The sequence below is a fragment of the Natator depressus genome, chromosome 23 (assembly GCF_965152275.1).
Source record: "Natator depressus isolate rNatDep1 chromosome 23, rNatDep2.hap1, whole genome shotgun sequence".
NCBI classification, from domain to species: domain Eukaryota; kingdom Metazoa; phylum Chordata; order Testudines; family Cheloniidae; genus Natator; species Natator depressus.
In genome coordinates this window covers 17,529,117-17,551,617 of record NC_134256.1, presented here as the reverse complement: position 1 = coordinate 17,551,617, position 22,501 = coordinate 17,529,117, and the positions used below count along the sequence as shown (strand labels likewise).

The 22,501-nt window shown below is 51.5% G+C and overlaps 1 protein-coding gene across 1 annotated transcript; it reads right to left on the bottom strand.

Annotated features, from left to right (window-relative positions):
• Positions 1–2,500: 2,500 nt before the first annotated feature.
• On the bottom strand, positions 2,501–22,462 carry LOC141976847 (uncharacterized). Its single transcript, XM_074938012.1, has 6 exons — positions 22,266–22,462; positions 21,729–21,855; positions 18,696–19,572; positions 11,463–11,767; positions 9,645–9,761; positions 2,501–5,337 (listed from the first exon to the last, which is right to left on the bottom strand). The coding sequence occupies exons 2-6, from the start codon at positions 21,826–21,828 to the stop codon at positions 4,505–4,507; spliced, it is 2,232 nt and encodes a 743-aa protein (XP_074794113.1). The 5' UTR covers positions 21,829–21,855; positions 22,266–22,462; the 3' UTR covers positions 2,501–4,504.
• Between the last annotated feature and the right edge of the window lie 39 nt (positions 22,463–22,501).

The following is a 22,501-nucleotide window of genomic DNA, read 5'->3' as shown; positions in this document are numbered from 1 at the left end:
GACCTTGACCAGGAAATATGGACCTTGACAAAATAAATGGACTACCCTGTTCTAGGGGAACTTGGCCTCCACTCCCCCCTGCCCCCCACCACCCACATGGCCTTGGGGGAAAACTGCAGAGAGGAGCCAGCCAGCAGGGGGCAAAAGCAGCCAAAGCCAGGACTTCTGGTCCTTCAGAGAACAATCTACAGCTTTGACCGGCCTGTCCCTGCCCTGTGCTGATCAGCTTTTGCTCCAGGCCTCCTCCTCCCTTCTCAGTCTCTTCACCTCATCTTCAGTCTACACTTGCCCCTCCTTCCCTTCCCTTTAGCTGAGTGCTAAAGGAATTGGCAGCTGTGATTGCAGAGCCATTGGCCATTATCTTTGAAAACTCGTGGCAAACAGGGGAAGTCCCAGATGACTGGAAAAAGGCTAATGTAGTGCCAATCTTTAAAAAAGGGAAGAAGGAGGATCCTGGGAACTACAAGCTAGTCAGCCTCACCTCAGTCCCCGGAAAAATCATGGAGCAGGTCCTCAAAGAATCAATCCTGAAGCACTTACATGAGAGGAAAGTGATCAGGAACAGTCAGCATGGATTCACCAAGGGAAGGTCATGCCTGACTAATCTAATCACCTTCTATGATGAGATTACTGGTTCTGTGGATGAAGGGAAAGCAGTGGATGTATTGTTTCTTGACTTTAGCAAAGCTTTTGACACGGTCTCCCACAGTATTCTTGTCAGCAAGTTAAAGAAGTATGGGCTGGATGAATGCACTATAAGGTGGGTAGGAAGTTGGCTAGATTGTCGGGCTCAACGGGTAGTGATCAATGGCTCCATGTCTAGTTGGCAGCCGGTGTCAAGTGGAGTGCCCCAGGGGTCGGTCCTGGGGCCGGTTTTGTTCAATATCTTCATAAATGATCTGGAGGATGGTGTGAATTGCACCCTCAGCAAATTTGCGGATGATACTAAACTAGGAGGAGTGGTAGATACGCTGGAGGGCAGGGATAGGATACAGAGGGACCTAGACAAATTGGAGGATTGGGCCAAAAGAAATCTGATGAGGTTCAATAAGGATAAGTGCAGGGTCCTGCACTTAGGATGGAAGAATCCAATGCACCGCTACAGACTAGGGACCGAATGGCTAGGCAGCAGTTCTGCAGAAAAGGACCTAGGGGTGACAGTGGACGAGAAGCTGGATATGAGTCAACAGTGTGCCCTTGTTGCCAAGAAGGCCAATGGCATTTTGGGATGTATAAGTAGGGGCATAGCGAGCAGATCGAGGGATGTGATCGTTCCCCTCTATTCGACACTGGTGAGGCCTCATCTGGAGTACTGTGTCCAGTTTTGGGCCCCACACTACAAGAAGGATGTGGATAAATTGGAGAGAGTCCAGCGAAGGGCAACAAAAATGATTAGGGGTCTAGAGCACATGACTTATGAGGAGAGGCTGAGGGAGCTGGGATTGTTTAGTCTGCAGAAGAGAAGAATGAGGGGGGGATTTGATAGCTGCTTTCAACTACCTGAAAGGGGGTTCCAAAGAGGATGGCTCTAGACTGTTCTCAATGGTAGCAGATGACAGAACGAGGAGTAATGGTCTCAAGTTGCAATGGGGGAGGTTTAGATTGGATATTAGGAAAAACTTTTTCACTAAGAGGGTGGTGAAACACTGGAATGCGTTACCTAGGGAGGTGGTAGAATCTCCTTCCTTAGAGGTTTTTAAGGTCAGGCTTGACAAAGCCCTGGCTGGGATGATTTAACTGGGAATTGGTCCTGCTTCGAGCAGGGGGTTGGACTAGATGACCTTCTGGGGTCCCTTCCAACCCTGATATTCTATGATTCTATGATCCCCTCCAACCTCCCTCTCAAAAAATCACGGAACACCCCCCCACACACACACACACCCCTTGTAGGAATCTTTCTTGTAGATTTTGCAAACTTCGATGGGCAGTGCAAACAGATGCACATCATGAGACGCACAATGGTCAGCCAGGGAGCCAAGTATCTCCTACCCACTGCCGGAACAAAACCTGTTTATCACCTTCTGATGTCCACTCTTAAGTAATGCACCTTAAGAACCTCAGTATGGAGACAGAACTCCTTAAATATCATCCATTTCACAAAGCTTAAGATGACCAGAGCATCACTGGCTCTTTGCAGAGACCTCACGCGCCACCCTTTGGCGCACTATTAGGTAGACGATAGACCCAGGAGATCCCTGGAAACCCCACGTGCCCCCTTATGCCCTCTGGCTGTTTGCCTCAAGGGGTCTCTGGGTCACACCTCTCTTCTCTGGGTCACATCTCCCTTCTTACAGTAAGGGCAGCCACTGGCTGTTAATAAGCATCCATTCAGAGCTTTTGTGTCTGGACCGTGTATCAGGGCCGCATTTGCTTTGCCCTTAATATGTACAATTTCCATAGGGGATTCTTGAAGTGCGATGCACCAGCCTTCCTGTTCTTCGCTCTGCCGGTGCAGTATTCCCCTCCCCCCCCCGTCCCCGCCCAGTGCCGGTCCTGTCTGTTCAGATCATCAGCTGTTCGGGGCAGCTCTTCTACTACTCAATGTCTGTGTCGCACACTGGGGCCCCATTCTCAGCTGGCCAGTGGGCACTACCCTAATAAACTAATTAATTTTTAAAAAGGCCTGTCTTCCAGGTAAATCCGGCTTACGCCTTCAGACTAAGACTTGGGCAGGGCGACGTCATTAGGTTGCTGCCTCTCAGCATGCAGGTGGAATTTCGCCCATTGCCATCAGCACCGTCTCGGAGCCAGTGGTGCCAGGATGGACTTTCCTAGGGTCGTAGATCCCAAGGCCAGAAGGGACCATGGGGATCATCTAGTCTGACCTCCTGCGTAGCACAGGCCAGAGAATCCCTGTTTGAACTAGCGCGGATCTTTTGGGGGGCGGGGAACCATTCAATCTTGATTTTAAAATGGCCAGCCATAGAGAATCCACCACCACCCTTGTTCCCATCGTTCATCACCCTCACGGTTAAACTGTTACTTCTAGTCTGAACTGGTCTGGCTTCAGCTTCCAGCCGTTGGATCGGGCTGTGACCAAGTCGTCCCTCAACCTTCTCCATGTTAAGCTGAACAGACTGAGCTCATGGGGTCTCTCACTATGAGGCAGGATTTAGGATCCTTTAATCATTGTGGAGATTAAGATTTTGTCATGGTTATTTTTAGTAAAAGTCACAGACAGGTCGCAGGCACTTAACACAAATTCATGGAAGCCTGCAACCTGTCTGAGATTTTTACTAAAAATAACTAGGGGGGCGGAGGGGAGAGGAAACAGCTCCAACTCCAGGACCAGCTACAGCCATTGGGACAATGGGGGAGGGACAGCTCCAGCCCCAGCTGCTGGGGTGGGGGGAAGGAAGGGACAGCCCTGGCCCCAGCCAGTGGCAAGGGAGGACGGCCACAGCTGCTGTGGGGGGGATGGAGGGGGGACAGCTCCAGGCCCATCTGCTGACTGTTCTGGCCACAGCCACTAACCACCCCAGCCGCTGACCACCTTGGCTGCGCGGCAGGAGGCAGCTCCGGCCCCCACCACGGCCGCAGGGGGCGGGTTGAAGCCGAAGAAGTCACAGACGTCCGTTAAAACATAAGAGCATCTGTGACCTCCGTGACTAAATCGTATCCTTTCATCATTCTCGTGGCTTTTCTCTGAGCCCTCTCCAGTTCACCAACATCCTTCTTGAATAGTGGGCACCAGAACTGGACGCACTGGCGAGCGACAGGTGAAGAAGTCGCATTTCTTGGGTTTATTTTTCCTCTAGTTTAGTGATTTCTCCCCGAGTGGAGTCTCTGCCAGGTGTAACCACACCTCCTTCTCCCCCCTCATACACTTTTCTCCCATGGTTTCCATTCTGTAGGCAGCTAAGGTACCAACGAGCGCAACACAGATCCACAGAGGACATGTCCACTATGATTAAACTCCTTGCTCTGGGTTTCTTTTTGGTGGGACACGTGCAATACGTTGTGAATTCAAAAGGAACCTTTCCCCCAGGTGGACAGAGAGTCTTTCCCCTCCCCTGCCCCCCAGGGACTCTCCGAGGTGTTAGAAGCACAGAGCTCCCCTGTGTCCTCAGTCACCATTCTCCGTGGACTCTCCGAGGTATCTCAAAGAATGAGCTCCCATGTGTCCTCGGTCACCATCCCCCATGGACTCTCCAAGGTGTCACAAAAATGAGCTCCCCCGTGTCCACTGTCACCATCCCACATGCACTCTCTGAGGCGTTACAAGCGCTGAGCTCCCCCGTGTCCATGGTCACCATCCCATGTGGATCCTCCAAGATCTAATAAGCAGTGATCTCCCACAGAAGCCCTTTGTCCACGTGTCCCCTGTGGATTCTCCCAAGTGTAATAAGCCCTGAGCTCACCTGTGTCCAAGGCGGAACAAGCATTGCCCTCCAACGGGAACCCTTTGCCCACGTGCCCAGCGTGTCCTTACTCCAAGCATGGGTCTCTAATAAGGCATGAGCAGTGTGCAATCCCTCGCCCCGCCCCTCCCCTGGCAGGCTGCTCAGAGCGGGTGGGCCGCGTGGGTCCTGTGATGCAGGATGAGCGCCGAGCTCTGGCTGAAGCTCTTCCCGCACTGGGTGCACTTGTAGGGGCGCTCGCCGGTGTGGATGCGCTGGTGGCGGATGAGGTGGGAGCTGCGGCTGAAGCTCTTGGCGCACTGCGGGCAGCGGTAGGGCTTCTCGCCGGTGTGGATGCGCTGGTGCTCCAGCAGGCGGGAGCTCTCGCAGAAGCGCTTGCCGCACTGGGCGCACTGGAAGGGCTTCTGGCCTGTGTGGAGCCGCTGGTGCTGGATGAGGTTGGAGCTCCAGGAGAAGCGTTTGCCGCACTGCGGGCAGTGGTAGGGCTTCTCGCCCGTGTGCATGCGCTGGTGCTGCAGCAGGTTGGAGTTCTGGGTGAAGCTCTTGGCGCAGGCCCCGCACTTGTAGGGCTTCTCCCCTGTGTGGGTGCCCAGGTGGCGCATCAGGTGGGAGCTCTGGCTGAAGCCCTTGCCGCACTCCGTGCACTTGTAGGGCTTCCCCAGCGACGGGCAGGGGGCCGAGGTGCCAGCATAGGGAGGGGCCTGGCCCGGCTGGGCCTCTGGCTCAGTCCCCCAGGCCTGGCCAAGCCGCTCCACTGGGGAGTTTCCCTCCTGGCCCCCAGCCTCAGCCTCATCCCTCCAGGCTGGGCCCAGACACTCCACTTCAGAGTCCCCCTGCTGCCCCCCGGCCTCGGCCCCCCAGGCGAGGTCTGGGTCCGGGCCCTGGGGATCGTTCCCGGCGGAGCCTCTCGTGGACATCCTGTGTGGCTGTGCTGCCTCCTGCCAGGGATCTCCCACCTCAGGCTCACTCCCGCCACCTGTGGAGAGAAGAGAGGGGTGAGTCACGCCCTGGGCCGAGGCAGACGCAAGGGGCTGCTCACTGCAGCCGGTTGGGAATTTCTCATGGGGAGGATATTTCAAAGGACAACGCGCTCTCCTCCTGTGAGGAAGGGGGAATTTTCTGTAACAGTCCAACGATTCTGATGCCTGGTGCTTTGCGGGTTAAAGACCCGCTCTTGGGGCGGAGCCGGAGAAAGGCTGAAATTAACCCATATCTGTGGAGGCTCCACAAAGACCATGGGAACCCCAGGGATCAAGCAACTGATGCTTATCCTCGGGAATCTCTGGCAGGCTGAACTGGGGAACTCAGCATGGGTCTGCAGGAGCTGGATAAGGAGAGGAGACTCAAAGAGCTTGGCTTGTGTAGCCCCAGCGAAAGAAGGCTGAGAAGAGATATGATCGCTCTCTATCGGTACAGGAGAACCCCGGTTATCCGCTCTAATTGGGATCGGGGCCAGATCAGATCATCAAAACCGGATAAACCGGAGAATGACAAAATGTGATGCTGCAGCACCATCTAGTGGCCACCGGAGAGATCACCTACTCCTGGCCCTGGAGTCCTGGCTGTTCCGTAAACGCGGCGAGCCAGTTAAGGGAGGGCTGGATAAACAGAGTTCTGCTCCACATCAGAGGGATACACACCAGGGAGGGAGAGGAGTTACTTAAGTTAAGCACCAGTGTGGACACAAGAACAAATGGATGTAAACCGGCTATCAACAAGTTTAGGCTAGAAATTAGATGAAGCTTTCTAACCTTCGGAGGAGTGACGTTCCGGAAGAACGGGGGCCAAAAATCCTAACGGGCTTCCAGACTGAGCTTGGTAAGTTTAGGGAGGGGATAATATGATGACATTGCCTACAATGGCATGAAGCCGATCTGCGACTGCTCGCAGCAAATATCTCCACCGGCCTGGGTGGGACACTGCATGGGGAGGGCTCTGAGTTACTACAGCAAATTTTTCCCAGGTGCCTGGCTGGTGGGTGTTGCCCACATGCTCAGGGTCTAACTGATCGCCATATTTGGGGCTGGGAAGGAATTTTTCCCCAGGTCAGATTGGTAGAGACCATGGGATGTTTTTGTCTTTCTCTGCGGCATGGGACACTTGCAGGCTTAAACTAGTGTTAATGGTGGAGTCTCTGTAACTTAAAGTCTTCATGATTTGAGGACTTCCGTAACTCAGCCAGAGTTTAGGGGTCTGTTACAGGAGTGGGTGGGTGAGGTTCTGTGGCCTGCAATGTGAAGGAGGTCAGACTAGATGATCATGATGGTCCCTTCTGACCTTATGGTCTATGAAAGGCATCAGGTGGCTGGAATAAAGGGTGGCTTTTGGGAAAGAGACAGCTGCTCTGAGACTAACAGGGAGACGGAGAGAGATCGAGAAAGGGATTCCACAGAAGCTTGGCTGGGTGGACCACTGGCTTAGCCAGAAAGGACTACATCTTAACCTTTAGTTCTCTATCCTACGACTTCCCGATGCTGGGTTCTAGCTGACTAATAAACCCTGCTCTGCTTTGCAAACGCTTCTGGATGTCACTGCAAATACTCGCTGGAGTGCATGGGTCCGTGAAGGGTGTACAAGTCTCTGATCAGGAGCCTAGCTTGGTTGGACTCATTGGGCAGAGCTCAGTGTGAAGCAGGAATGCTGGAGCTCAAAAGATCAGTCTCAGAGGCACTGATGCCATGTGGCCTACGTGAAGGAAGACTGGGACCCCTTGGGGTCCACCACACAGATGGGGTTCTTCCCAGGGGCTGTTCAAAAGCCAGGGCGTAGCACGGATCCTGCAGACCCGTGAGCCCACCCCAAATCACATTCAGAATTTTCCAGGTGGAAATTTTAATTTTACCGAATCTTTTCAATTTTCCATTGGGAACGGAAACAGAAGATTTTGTTCCAGGTCAGTTTGACCCAAATCGAAATATTTTGGATTGCTCAACTGGTCTGAAACATTTAGTTGCAAATCAGTTCAGCTTTAATCAGCATTTCATGTCAAATGCATCTGTACAAGAGGGCTAATAGCTCTTCCCTCCCTCACAGGATAAACACATTAAGAAGGACTGTGAAGTGCTTAGAAAGCTACTGATGAAAAAGAACTAGGTATTATTTTTATTTCCATATTGTGGTACATTGCCTCATGGGAGTTGTGTTCCAGGTCCCCATTCTCTCATATGAGCTGGGCTCCCTGGCTGGACTACATCTCCCATGGTGCAACATAGGAGATGCAGTTCGGCCAAGCACCCCAACCCATAGGCGAGAAGGGATGGATGAGGTACATGAACTACAACACATGTACATGTACATGTGTAGTACATGTTGTGGGAAATTGGATCAGATAATGCGGGAGGGTCAGACAATAATTATTTTATGACAGTAGATGTTGAGATTCAAAAAGTTAAAGCTTGATAATCATTAAAACACAAATGGCCAACGTCAGGTCAAAATGAGCAAAGGAAATATCCTTCACTCAAACTCTGATGAGCAGCATTTTTCTTACTTTGCCTATCTATAAATTTCAATTTTTAGCAATGGAAACATTGTTTTGTGGATTTGTGTGTGCGCACAGTGAAATCAGCGTTTACCGAGAAAACCCCTTCCAAGCCGACTGAAAACAAAGCATTTTGGAGTCACCTCACTGCTCCCCAATGAAGCATTTCCATTCAGGGATAGCAAAATGTTCCACATCAAGGAAAAAAAAACAAAAACGCTGAAACGAAACATCTCACCAGTTCCTAATTGAAACTTTTTGTTCCACAGGAAAAAAAAATGTGACATTTCGACTTTTCACCCCATTCAGGACGAAAACAAACGTTGAAATGTCAGTTTCCAACCGGGTGGACATTCCAGTTGTTGCTCATTTTGTAACTATCGTTCTATTCTATGCGGGTCTGCATACCGTGCCTACCCCAGAATATTGGAGTCTCGTCCAGTCATGCAGCCAGCAAGGTAGCTAACATCTGTCACATGGTCTTTGTTCTCTCCCCAGGGGGAGAAGTGTGTAGTGGCCTGGTTTGGTCTGGATACCCACCAACCCAAACGTGTTGCTACACAGCGCGAGAAGGGAGGCTTTGCACTTGGAGCAGAAGGTGGTGAGGTTTGAGATGCTCCTGCGGAGAATCATACCACTCTCATTTTGGTCTGGAGCGGAGTAGAACCCATGTGCCCTGCCGCAAGGCCCTTTTAAAAGGAGGCGGGGTCAATCCCACCTGGGCCTTTTATCTCTCTACAGACCTGGCTGTCAGTCACGAGCTCTGGGATGTAAATCAGGCTCAGTCCATTTCCCCTTAAAGGAGCCGCTCACCCTGAGACCCAACAGCACCAAATATCACACTGGGTACTCTTCACAGCAGTGTGGCCTAGTGAATAAAGCACAGGACAGCTGGGCTCTCTCTCCAGGTCTGCACTGGGTGACCTTGTGCATGTCACTTCCCCTGTCTGTGCAAAAGGAGGACAATGGTACAGCCCGTCTTTTGACGTGTTGCGAAAAGGGCCAATTGACTTGTTCAAGAGCCCAATGTGACGAAGTGGGAACGCTCTGTGATATCTGCGTGACGCCTATGCCCGCCTCCGTTTCGACTTTGCATTGCTACCCAGTGGGCGCGCAAGGTAGGTGAATTCCACCTGGCCTCGCCGGAGGACAATGGACTGAGAGGTGAGAATCGTTGGCTTTTGGGGGAGGCTCAATTACCCTCGCTTGGGATTGCGCTGGCGTGGCGTGGCCAGGACGGACAATGTCTTGACCAGTGTGTCTCAAACTGGGGGTCCTGACTCAAAAGCCTATTGTAAGGGGGGGGTCACAGTATTGCCACCCTTGCTTCTCCACTCTCCAGCCAACCAGCTCTGCAGGCAACAGTGGCGGCTGGCCAGGTGCCCAGCTCTGAAGGCAGCGTCGCCGCCAGCAGCAGCGCAGAAGGGTGGCCTGGTATGGATGGGGTAGATAGTCTTTTTGGGTGGGGGAGGGGGTGTCACAGCCTGAAATATTTTCAAAGGGGGTTCCAGCAAAAAAAAAAAAAAAAAAAAAGTTTCAGAACCCCTGGTCTTGACTTTTATGGCTCTGTGCTAACCTAGGGATTTCCCCGTGGTGGGTTTCAGATGACCAGTGAACCCTGTTCTGGTGTGAAAAGGCTGCTGGGTGTCACTGCAAATACAAAAGAAAGCAATTAAGCTGACCCAACGTTAGGCCGTGTCTGGGATTTTGTTTAGCCACTTTCAAAACGTATGGCTTTTTAGGACCGATTCAGGATGCAACTCTTCCTTCTAAAGCCCAAACCGATTTCCCGCATTCCTCACCTGCACGGGTGCCCCTCAGGACCGCCCTTTCCGTGGAGTCCGGGAGATGCGGGGCGCAGGGCCCTTCCCCTCGCCTCATCTGGAACAGCACGTCCTGGGGGCAGGGGGCTGGGAATCCTGTTCATGGGGGAAGGAAACAGGTCAAAGGTCAAAGGAACGCAACGAAGCCAGGTGCATGATCTTGACTCGCCTCCTCTTTGTATTGGGAGTGGGCTAACTGGGTTGGGGGGAGGAGGGGGAGAATCCTTCCTGACCCCTGCAGGCGCCTGGCTGAAGCCCTGAAGCATGAGGTTGGTTTAAAGTCACTGTCTTAAGGCAGAGATGGGGGTGGTCTGAGCAGGTTGAGGGGAGGTGATGGGGTGGGGGGTATCCCCGCACAGATGCCCCAGTGCTGGCTGGGTCAGTGGGGGGAGGGCATAGGGAGGCCCCCATGCAGGCAATATTGCTTTCCCCCAGAAAGAAAGGAATAAAGAGGGGGATTCCAGGGCCACAAGGGACCACCATGAGGCGCAGCTGGAGATGAGATGAGAATGTCAGAGACACCCGGCTCCTAATACCTCAGGGAAATGTGGCCTTCCCCAGTTCCATCAGGGCCAACCCATGATCCTGTACAGCTCCCCCTCCCCAACCAGACCCTATTATGCCCGTAACATGCACAGCACCACAGTAGGGTCACATGCCCCCAGACCCATAATATTATCACCGAGTGCTCCCCAGCCACAGTGCTCACTCAGTCTGTGTGTGTAAGCGGGTCTGCTAGCCCCCTTCTACAGAGAGGGAAACTGAGGCACAGTGGGGCACAGACGCTTGCCCACAGCCACATGACAGAGCCAGGAATGGAACCCAGGAATCCTGCTCTAGCAACTAGGCAAGCTGCCCTCTGTCTCTGCAGTGTTAGCACCAAGCCCAACACTGGGGCCCTGACAGAGCGGGGCGAGTGGGGAGTGGGAGAGCTTGGGTAATACAGCAGGCTCAGAGAGCTGCCTTACTTTTGGGCTGCTTATTAACTTTCATGAGAGGGAAATCAAAGCTCAGGTGGAGAAGAGGGATGACTGGTAAGTGGCAGGGAAAGCTCTGCACAGACTCCCCAGGTCTGGCTGGGTCAGTTGGGGGGAGGGAATGGGGGGATCCCTGCACAGACTCTCCAGGGCTGGCTGGGGCAGTGGGGGGGGCAGTGGGAGATCCCCGCACAGACTCCCTGGGGGGGGATGGGACAGTGGGGGGAGGGGGGAGAGGGGATCCCCATACAGACTCCCTGGGGGGATGGGGCGGGGGGGAATTGGGGGGATCCCTGCACAGACTCTCCAGGGCTGGCTGGGGCAGTTGGGGGGGGGCAGTGGGAGATCCCCGCACAGACTCCCTGGGGGGGGATGGGACAGTGGGGGGAGGGGGGAGAGGGGATCCCCATACAGACTCCCTGGGGGGATGGGGCAGGGGGGAATTGGGGGGATGCCCGCACAGACTCCCCGGGGGGATGGGGGGCAGTTGGGGGGATCCCCGCACAGACTCCCCGGGGGGGTGGATGGGGCAGTGTGGGGGGGCAGTTGGGGGGATCCCCGCACAGACTCCCCGAGAGGGATGGGGGGGGCAGTCAGGGAGCAGTTGGGGGATCCCCGCACAGGCTCCCCGGGGGGGAATGGGGGGCAGTGTGGGGGGGCAGTTGGGGGGATCCCCGCACAGGCTCCCCGGGGGGGAATGGGGGGCAGTGTGGGGGGGCAGTTGGGGGGATCCCCGCACAGGCTCCCCGGGGGGGTGGGGGGCAGTTGCGGGGGAGACTCCTGCCCACCCCCCTCCCGCCACGCCGGGCTCGCCTCTCACCCCCCCGGGCGCTGCTCCGCGCCGCCGCCCCGGGCCCCCGCAGCCGGATGCGAGCCGTCCTGGCCCGGCGGCAGCACCAGGAAGCTCCGGTCTCAGTCGCATCTTCTGCGCCCCCCCCGCCCCATGGGCCGCTCTGCCCCACAGCTGCCGGCTCGCTGGTTTTAACCCGCCCCTCGCCGGGGTGCTGGGCTTGCCAACCCTCCGGGATCGGCCGGGAGCCTCCCGGTCTGGGCCTGGGCCTCTCGGCGGCGGTGAAAGGCCCCCGGGAGCGCGGGGGGAGCCCGGCGCGGTGCGATCGGTGTCTGCTGCGGCGCAGGGGAGACTCAGCTTTACCAGTGAGCCTCTCAGGCCAGCAGCCACAGGGGGTTCCCCCTCCCCGACCGTGCAGAAATCGAGACGGGCGGTTTGCCCTGGAAGATCTGCTCCCGCCGGTCGACGGGGCGGTTCTCTGGCCCGTGGGTCCCCGGAGAGCCAGTGGGCCCTTCAGACCTTGGGATCGATGGAAAAAAAATCCGAGGGCCTCAAGCTGCCGCCTGTAGCGGAGACCCCAGACCTCATCGCCATCTGGGGGGACCCGTCAGTGCAGCTGGCTTCGTGGCCGGCCACTGGAAGAACTGTGATTTTGCGGACATTATTAGCTGTGTCCTCAAGTGGTCCATAAACAAGTGTCCACAAGCGGTCACAACAATGTAGCGTTTTTTGTGGTGTCAAGTGTGTTTCACACGCAGACCTGATTACAAAGCCCGGCGGTACTGCTCAGTGCTTTCTCTTTAAGGGGCGCAATACTGCTCCAGAGGTCAGAGGTCAGTCGGGATGGAAAGAAGCCTTCCCATCCCATGAGCCTTTTAGGGATTTGCCCAAAAAGATCCAAATCTCGAGAATTTTTCCAAACTGCTCATCTGAACAAATATTGGCTCTATTAGGAAGGAAACATTTTTAATTTTTTATCTTAAAAGGAATGGTTTGTTAGGTTATATTTTTTTAAAAGATAAATAAAATGAAACTGACGCAAAACAAATCATTTGTCGGAATTTGGCTTTGTGAAAAGGTTCAACTACCTGAAAGGGGGTTCCAAAGAGGATGGATCTAGACTGTTCTCAGTGGTAGCAGATGACAGAACAAGGAGTAATGGTCTCAAGTTGCAGTGGGGGAGATTTAGGTTGGATATTAGGAAAATCTTTTTCACTAGGAGGGTGGTGAAACACTGGAATTCGTTACCTAGGGAGGTGGTGGAATCTCCTTCCTTAGAAGTTTTTAAGGTCAGGCTTGACAAAGCCCTGGCTGGGATGATTTAGTTGGGGATCGGTCCTGCTTTGAGCAGGGGGTTGGACTAGATGACCTCCTGAGGTCCCTTCCAACCCTGATATTCTATGATTCTATGATTTTGGCACTTGTCCCAATTTGGGAGGGGTTTTTGTTTTGGTTTTTTGTTGTTGTTGTAATTTCTCATTTCAAAATGACTTTCTTTCTAAATTTCTTTTTTTTTTCATTTGAAAAATGTAAAAAGGGTGAAAACGAAGCATTTCTATCGACCCGACATGAATTATTTTGGGGGGATTCCGCTTCACCCAAACTTTGAGAGGATTTCGCCCCCCCAAAAAAATGTTGAAATTTTTCATAGGACAGAAACTCTGTCCTCTAATCAAGTCTAGGAGACATCCCCGAATCCCCTGCGCTGCCGTCTGGTGCACTGGTTTGGGGAGCACTTTGCAATATATTGTGGTGCAGCTGCCATATATTATGGGCCTGGGACACCAGCACTCATCACAGGCAATTGTGGATTTGGGCTCAAATTTCCACCAATCCCTCTGTTCCGGCCCATGATCTCCTCTTTTTCATGCCATTTTTCCATCTCACTGCCAGAAATGTGGCTGCCTGACAGACCAACCTTGTCCATTTTAAGGATGGGTCAAATGATCCTTTGGTATTTGCAGAACCACAGCCCCTGCACACATATCAGGGATATGGGTGTTTACGCAGGGATAAAAGGCCCACAGCATGGCCCGGCTTGGCCTGGGTCAGCTGACCTGGGCTTACAGGACTCAGGCTATGGGGCTAAAAATTGCCGGAAAGATAGGATGACCAGATGTCCCGATTTTATAGAGACAGTCCAGATTTTTGAGTCTTTTTCTTATATAGGCTCCTATTACCCCCCACCCCCATCTCGATTTTTCACACTTGCTGTCTGGTCACCCTGCGTATAGACAATCCAGTTGGAGCCCGAGCCTGAATGTCTACACAGCAATTTTTCAGCTGCCCTGGTCCAGCAGCAGGTTTTTTATCCCTGTGTAGACGTACCCAGAGGATGAGCAGGTGATAGAGAGGGTGCATGAAGCTGGCCAACTGCTGCAAGAAATCACAGACCAAACAACGGCACTCACTGGAGCGGGGGTTCTGTGCCTTAACACAGAGAGCCGGGATCGGGTCGCAATGCACACTGGGAATAACCAGCAGCAGATCCAACCCTTTCAGATGCTCTCTCCCCGACCCTGCAGCGCACAGACACAGAGGGTGCGTCCACACTGGGAGGGTACGGTTGTAACAGATGTAGACACACCTGAGCTAGCTTTGATCTAGCTAGCTGTGGCAGCAACCGCTTGACCTACCTAGGACCCCAGGTAATTACTTAGATGGCTAGCCCTTGCAGCCGTCTGCTGCCACAGCATTGCTAGTCCTGGTACCCGAGCCAGCAAGACCAAAGCCTGCTTGGGTATACCTACACCAGCTGCAATTGCACACCCTAGTTGCAACATAGACACATACCCTAGGATAAGGGCTGCCATAACAGCAGAGAAATGGGTGGCAAACTCTGCATAGCTATATACCAGCTAGCGGAGATGCAGCATATACCAGCTAAAGAGCGCTTTTGCCGTCTTACTTTATATTTAAACTCGGAAGGATTCAATTCTTTTCAGTGAATGTCGATTTCACCTTGCACACAACAAAATATTTCCATCCACAACAATCAAAATTTACAGCTAGGCCAAGTAAGAAGAATGTTGCTGAAAAACTTCGTAGGTTTTGGTTTAAGGTTATTTGCTTTGGACATTTTGACTGGTAGTGTTGACAGTTTGCCTTTTGACAGTTCTAAAGCTGCAACGTTTTGAAATCAACATCTACGGTCATTAAATTATTATTGCTGGACTCCCTCCTCCTATAATTTCCTGCAGCTGTGAGCAATGAAAATCGATACAACAAAACCTTAAAACCCATCATTTTGCACAACTGTGAGAATTTAAATTGATACAAAATAAAGAAAATGCTTAAAAATAAGCATTGATATTATCTGTTGAAATGATAGATAGAAAGACAGATAAAAGAATTCTGATTAGATAACGGAATTCTGCCAAGTCAATTTACACTGGTTCCCTGAATGAAATAAGCGAAATAACTTGCTTGCCAGTATTACTGCGTCTATACTAGGGCTTTTCCTAGCATGGCAATGTCACGGGTGTGATTTTTTCACACTCTGAACTGACACAGATATGCTGGTAAAACTTTGAAGTGTAGACCAAGCTTGAGTGACTTCGGACCCTAAGTCTGAGGCTCCTAAATCACCTAGGCACTTGTGAAAAACGTAACATTTATGCATGTGATTTTCCTTATGCCTTGAAGTCAGTGTGACGGATTGATCAAAGACCTGGGAAAACTCGTATGCTGAGAGATTGAAAGGATCACAATTGTTTCCCTTGGGGAACCCCCTGCTTAAAGCTCTCCTTTGCTGTGCTACCCACAGAAAACTTGACAACGGTTGGGTGGCTGGTGTGTTATGACCACTGCCTGTCATGCTACCCAATGTTGTCTCCTTGTTCTCCCACATCTGTCTGTCTCCATGGGGTGTCTCTTGTCTTATCCTCCCAAGTGTCACTTTTTTCCTGTGACAGGTTTCAGAGTAATAGCCGTGTTAGTCTGTATTCGCAAAAAGAAAAGGAGTACTGGTGGCACCTTAGAGACTAACCAATTTATTTGAGCATGAGCTTTTGTGAGCTACAGCTCACTTCATCGGATGCATACTGTGGAAATTGCAGAAGACATTATTATATACACAGACACCATGAAACAATACCTCCTCCCACCCCACTCTCCTGCTGGTAATAGCTTATCTAAAGTGATCATCAAGATGGGCCATTTCCAGCACAAATCCAGGTTTTCTCACCCTCCGCCCCCCCACAGACAAACTCACTCTCTTGCTGGTAATAGCCCATCCAAAGTGACCACTCTCTTCACAATGAACAGAAATCCAGGTTCTGCAGGAAATGGCCCACCTTGATTATAGCCCATCACAGCACAAATCCAGGTTTTCTCAACAAATCCAGGTTGCTGGTAATAGCCCATCCAAAGTGACCATTCTCTTCACAATGAACAGAAATCCAGGTTCTGCAGGAAATGGCCCACCTTGATTATCATACACATTGTGAAGAGAGTGGTCACTTTGGATGGGCTATTACCAGCAAGAGAGTGAGTTTGTCTGTGGGGGGGCGGAGGGTGAGAAAACCTGGATTTGTGCTGGAAATGGCCCAACCTGATCATCACTTTAGATAAGCTATTACCAGCAGGAGAGTGGGGTGGGAGGAGGTATTGTTTCATGGTGTCTGTGTGTATATAATAATGTCTTCTGCAATTTCCACAGTATGCATCCGATGAAGTGAGCTGTAGCTCACGAAAGCTCATGCTCAAATAAATTGGTTAGTCTCTAAGGTGCCACAAGTCCTCCTTATCTTTATCATAGGGTCCCTATGGCACAAGCAGGCCATAGACACTCAACACAGCCTCTGGAATATGATAAAAGGACTTAATGTTGCAAAGCCAAGGTTCTTAAAAACATCTGAATTATAATTGGGCACAGAATGGATTTATTTCAATTTGATTTGCTGACAGTTCTGAAAAACATAAAATAAAATAAACATAATGAATTGCAGGGTGACCCTAAAAGAAAATGTTTTGAAATGTGGATTGCAAAGTCAAAGCAAAAGTCATTTCGGATAACATTTCATTTGACCCAAAATTAAACATTTCATTTCAATTCTAAGCAATTTATAAAACGAAAACGGAAGGAACTTATGAGACAAAAAGTCACTTTGAATTAAAAAAAAAAACATGTATTAAAATGTTTCAAAACAAAATCTATATTTTTTGGACATTTTTGGAAACCAGCACAAAGTCACCAAATGTTTTGGTGCCAGCGAATCTATATTTGTCACCAATAATCCAGCAGAATAATTTTGCCCAGCTCCAGTCTTAATACCTTCAAGCCTTTCCAACACAAAACTTTTCCCTCTGTTGTTCCATCTGCCAAACTGCATGAAAAGAAGTGAAAAAAGATGCAATCAAATCCCAGCCTAATGACCCTTTGTCAAACAGGGAGCCACTTTCACTGTTGCAGGGCTATGACATGATCGTTGATGGGAGGAAATCATCCACAAGGCAGACTGTCCATTAAAATATGGTTATGAAAATAGTTCCACATGAAAGGCTATATTTGTCTATTGTTTTTCTTTTTGTGTTTTGTTTTCTTTTGTAAGAAAAGAACTAGAAAATACCATACAAAGACGCTAGGCTGAAAGAGCACAGAGGAACATGATGTGGTTCACAGATAACAGTGGCAGTGTAGTTAGAGACTCTTGTGATTCTTACACACAAAGGGGCAGAGTTAAGGTTATCCAGAAAGCCATAACTAGCATTTCCTGCTTCAACAGGCCATTGATCTGGTCAGAAATTGGCAAAATACAACCCTAAATTGTAATTTTAGCATTTCACGACTTGAAAGAACACTGGTAGAAAGGAGAGGTGGTGTTTCTGCTCAGCCTCAGGCAGGACATCTATATGCAGAGCTGGTGAGGAAAATGAGATTTTTTTGCCACAGAAAATTGAGAGAAAAATGGGAAGGGAGGGGGGAGTTTTTGCTGAAATTTTCCACAGGAAATTTCAAGCTTTTGGCAAAAAAAAAAAACAAAAAACCCTCTCTTGCCTGAAAACTGACACGTTTTCCCCAAAACCTGACATATTTTTGGCCAAATCACAAAATATTTCAATTCTGAAATGCCACGATGGTGCCTCGTAGCAGTTGTAGTTCAGGTACCTCATGAGCCTATTCTCCTCCATCAGACTACATCTCCCATGATGCACAAGTGTCTCCCCTCTTTCTAAACGACTGCAGTGCCTCATGGGAATTGCAGTTCAGGAGCCTCATGCTCCCATTCTTCTCTATACACCAGCCTCCTTGGTTCGATTACATCTCCCATGATGCATTCGGGTCACCCTGTAGATGACCTATCATGATGCCTCATGGCATTCACATGCCCATATTGCATCATGGGAGATGTAGTCTTGATGGTTAGCCTGGCCTATAGCATGAGGCAACCAAAGTGCAATTCCTATGATTCACTGAAGTGGCTCAGGAACAGGTTGAAATCTGGGAGAAGTGGATTTTTTACACACAAAAGCTTATGCCCAAATAAATCTGTTAGTCTTTAAGGTGCCACTGAACTCCTCGTTTTTTTTTTTAGGGGAGATCATGGTGCATCATGGGAGATGCAGTCCAACCAAGCTCAGCCTAGAGTGGAGAATGAGGGCACAAAGCAATTGCACTACAACTCCCATGAGGCAGTACGGCAGCATTTCAAAATCAAAAAATGTCGGTTTTTGGCTGATGTTTTTCTGACAAAAAAATTGAAACTTTCTGGAGGAACCAGACACGTTTTATCGGATCAAAACCCCAATTTTCCAGCGGAAAATCAATTAATTAAGAATGATACCTAGCACTTTTCATCAGCAGATCTCAAAGCACTTTAGTAGCATTACCTCCACTTTGCAGATGGGGAAAAAGAGGCACAGAAAGGGGAAGTGACTTGCAGCAGGGCAGAGCTAGGAATAGAACCCAGGTCTCCTGAGTGCCAGTCCAGTCCAGTGCCCTCCCCTCAAGGCCAGACTGCTCTAAAGAGAGCCCACCGTGTGATATTTGGCAACACTGGGTCTGTGACAGGGTGGGCACGGCTTCACTGGAGCCCCAGAGCGTGTGACGGACAAGCAGACCAGCACAGCTGAGACTGGCCCTGCCTCCTCTTAAAAGGGTCAGCACGCTCTTTATTTGTAGGGTCTCTACGCCGCATGCGACTGGGTCTGTCACTGGGTGAGCGGCCCCTTTAAAAGGCAGTGGGCGTGGCCTCACCAGAGCACCCAGAGAATGTGATGAGGCTGGCCCCGCCTCCTCTTAAAGGGGCCTGCACCCCTCTTTATTTGTAGGGTCTTTGTGCTGCGTGGCCTCTCTGGTGGGTGATGAGCCCTGATCGCTGCCGGAAGCTCTTGCCGCACTCGCCGCACCGGTAAGGCTTTTCCCCTGTGTGGATCCGCCGATGAATGGTCAGGTGGGAGCTGACCGAGAAGCCCCGGCCACACTCGGTGCAGCGGTACGGCCGCTCCCCTGTGTGGGTCCGCTGGTGGAGGTTGAGGGTGGAGCTCTGGCTGAACCGCTTCCCGCAGTGGTGGCACTGGTAAGGCTTCTCCCCCGTGTGGATGCGCTGGTGCTTGGCCAGGTGGGAGCTGACGGCAAAGCTCCGCCCACACTCGGTGCACTTGTAGGGCTTCTCCCCGGTGTGGGTGCGCCGGTGCAGCACCAGGGTGGAGCTTTGGCTGAAGCTCTTACCGCACTCGCCGCACTGGTAGGGCTTCTCCCCCGTGTGGATCCGCCGGTGGATGGTCAGGTGCGAGCTGACCGAGAAGCTCTTCCCACAGTCAGGGCACTGGTAGAATCTCTCTGCCACAGGGACCCGTGGCTGGGGTGGCTGGGGCAGCAGCTGGGCAGGGCGCACACTTTGGCCGAAACTGCCCCCGCACTGGGTGCACACGGTCTGGCTCCCCCCGGGCTGGGGGAGATGCAGACCCTGGACCCGCTGCACGGCAGCACTGCCCTCTTTGAGTTTCTTCAGGCCCTCACTGTCGGCAGCTGTTTTGCTCCATGGCTTTCCCGCTGGCCTGGCCTGGCTCTGGCAGGTGGCTGCGTGGCCTGGAGCCTGGTAAACGTTCCCTTCGGATCTCAACCCTGGTAACGTCCCGTGGGGCTGTGTTGTCTCGGGGCCTCCCTGCTGCAGGGCTGGGTTAATCATGCCGCTATCTGCGAGGAAAAAGAGAGAATCCGAACATGATTTTCCCGGCTGTTAGCTCATCAGCACCTCTCCCTTCTGCTTCCTTGTTTCCAGAATCTTAACTTTCATTAAAAAAAAAAAACCTAGCTGCTATGGTTGTGAAGAAAACCAGGAAAATGCAAATTGAGGGCATAACCGATGCTGCCTGAGTCTGCCGAGAGCCTGAGCCTGTTGCTCTGTGAGGTGTTTTGAGAAATGTTGGCAGAGTTCATTTTACACGTGGAGCTTGGAAGGGTAGCACTAGCTTCCCCCCGTCCCACCCAATTTGCTGCCAGAGCTGGGGAGGAAAGGAGAACGACTGAGGGGCGTGGAAATGAACTCATTAGAATGCCGAAAAATAAACCCAGCTGCCCTAATGACCCTTCCTCAGTTGTTCTTCCATCTCACACGCGGACAGGCAGTGATGGAGGAGAGGGAGCTACCGCCCAATGTGGGGTGCGATGGGTGGAAAGCCACACGTGATGCATCTGCCACTCCTGATCGTAGGCCCCTTTGGGCAGGGACCGTCTTTCTGTTCTGGGTTTGTACAGCACCTAGCACAACGGGGTCCTGGGCCATGACCGGAGCTCCTAGGCACTACCGTAATACACCTAATACATAATTTATGGCACCTAGCACAATGGGGTCCTGAGCCATGACCGGGGCTCCCAGTGTTACCGTAATACACCCAGTAAATAACAATGATAATAATAGTTGTAATCCTCTCCTGTATGAGGTACAATTGGGAGAGCTCATGAGTAGAGCTAGGCAAATAATGGCTTTTTCGATTCATTGGCAAGTCAGAAAAATTTTTTAAAAAATCAATTTCAGGTCCAACCGAAAATAAAATTTTTCAACGTTTTCAGGGATTGAAAAAGTCAGATACATACACATCTATGTATTGATTTGGGCGGAATGGAACGCTTCATTTTGAGAAAATCAGAATGTGTTGTTTTTATTTGGACCCTTTTTAACCATTTTCTCAGGGGGAGGGGGGAGTAGATTATTGTACATAAAAATAAAGGAAATTTTGAAACCAACAGTCATTTCACACTGAAAAACTGGAAACATTTCATCAAATACTCTGACTTTGGGGGGAATTTAATTTAATTTAATTTTTCAGGGAAGCTGAAAGACTGTGGCAGAAGTCACCCAGCCGGAGAGATGAGTCTTGGCTATGTAGGCTGTGAGCTCTTGGAGGCAGAGAGCGTCTCTCAATATGCATACGTACAGGGCCTGGCACCACGGGGTGCTGCGAAGTCTCTGAGTGTGAGGGTAACAATGCTGTAATTTAGTTCTCACAAAGCTGAAGAGATTGGATAAGTGGACAAGTGTGTAGGGCTGGGTGGGGGAGAAGAGACGGGGTGGGAAGCAGTATGGGCTAGTGGCTAAAGCACTGGACTGGGGTTCAGAAGACTTGGATTTTAGTCCCAGCTCTGCCACCGGCCTGAGGAGTGACCTTGGTAAATCACTTCATCTCTCCGTACCTCAGTGTCCCCATCTATAGCATGGGGATAAGGATACAGCTCTCCTGAGGGAAAGCACAATACAACAGACAGATATTGTGAGCAATGCCAGAGCAAAATTCTTTGGACAAAACCCTTTTTCCAGAGAAAAACACAGGCCCGGGTTGCCTGAATGCCGTGTGAATTGGAGTCGAGTTTGGCAAATGGTTGCAGTCGCTCAAAAAAAGAAAGGGGGGGGAACAAATCCAAACATTTGGATCAAAATGACTTTTCATTTCCAAATTTCCTTTGCTTTTATTAAAGAGTAATTTTAAAAACAGTAAAAAAAAATGGCTGAAATCAAAAGGAAACGTTTTGGTTTGCATCAAATACAACGTTATGTTTGACCCAAAATTTTTGTTGCAAGACCCCATAAGGGTTCTCCCCTCCCCGCCCCCCCGCCCCCCATTTTCCAGATCTGCCCCGTAACCAAAAACACCGGTTATTAGCTCAGCTCTAGCCGCAACATTTCTGACCCCTCTTTCTCATCACAGGTGTGGAGGCAATTGTCTCCTTCCCTCTCACTTGCTTTCAGGGGATGGGGGAACTGACACCCCAAATCTAAGGGGAGAACCCAGAGTTAGAGCCAATCCGGGCACATCAAAGCCTGCCCAGCCCCAACTGTCAAGGGGGATCCTTACCCCGAGAGAGGAGCGTCCCGTAGTTCTCTGGAACCATGTCCCTGTAGACGGGCCTCGGAGCAGGGTCCAGCAGAGCCCACTGGATCTCAGCAAAATACATTGGACCCGCCTCTAATGTCCCAGCGCCCTGGAATGAGAAGGGTCTGAGCTTGGGGCAACCCAGCTGCCAGCCCTATGCCTCCCAGCTGAACCCTACACCCCTCAGTCCAGCCCCACATCCTCCAGCTCAGCCCTGCCCCTAACTCCAGCCCCACATCCCTGCAGCTCAGCCCCGCACCCTAACGCCAGCCCCACATTCCTGCAGCTCTGCCCCACTCACCCCAACCCCCAATCCTCCCCAGCTCAACCCTGCCCCCTCACTTTGTGTTGTGTCTCTACAGCGCCTAGCACACTGGGGTCCTGAGCCATGACTGGGGTGCCTAGTGCTACCCTAATAAACAATGTACAGCGCCCAGCACAGTGGGGGGTCTTGGGCTGTGCCGGGGTCTCCGAGCCAGGACTGCGATCACAAACAAGAAGGCGGAGTTCTCATCTTACCTAGCACTTTGCTTTACAAAGGACGGCGGGGCTCCTTAGCCCGCTTGCGCAGAGGGGGAAACTGAGGCACGGAGCGGGGAAAGGACCCGCGAGTCGCCCCGCGGGCCAGGGGCCGAGCTGGAGAGCAGAACCCGGGCGTCCTGCGCTAGCCGCGCCCCCCGGTGAGCCTCCAGCCCGGCTGCCGTGGGGGACCGACCCCCCTGCCCCGCCCAGCCGCCGCCTACCTGGGCCGGGTC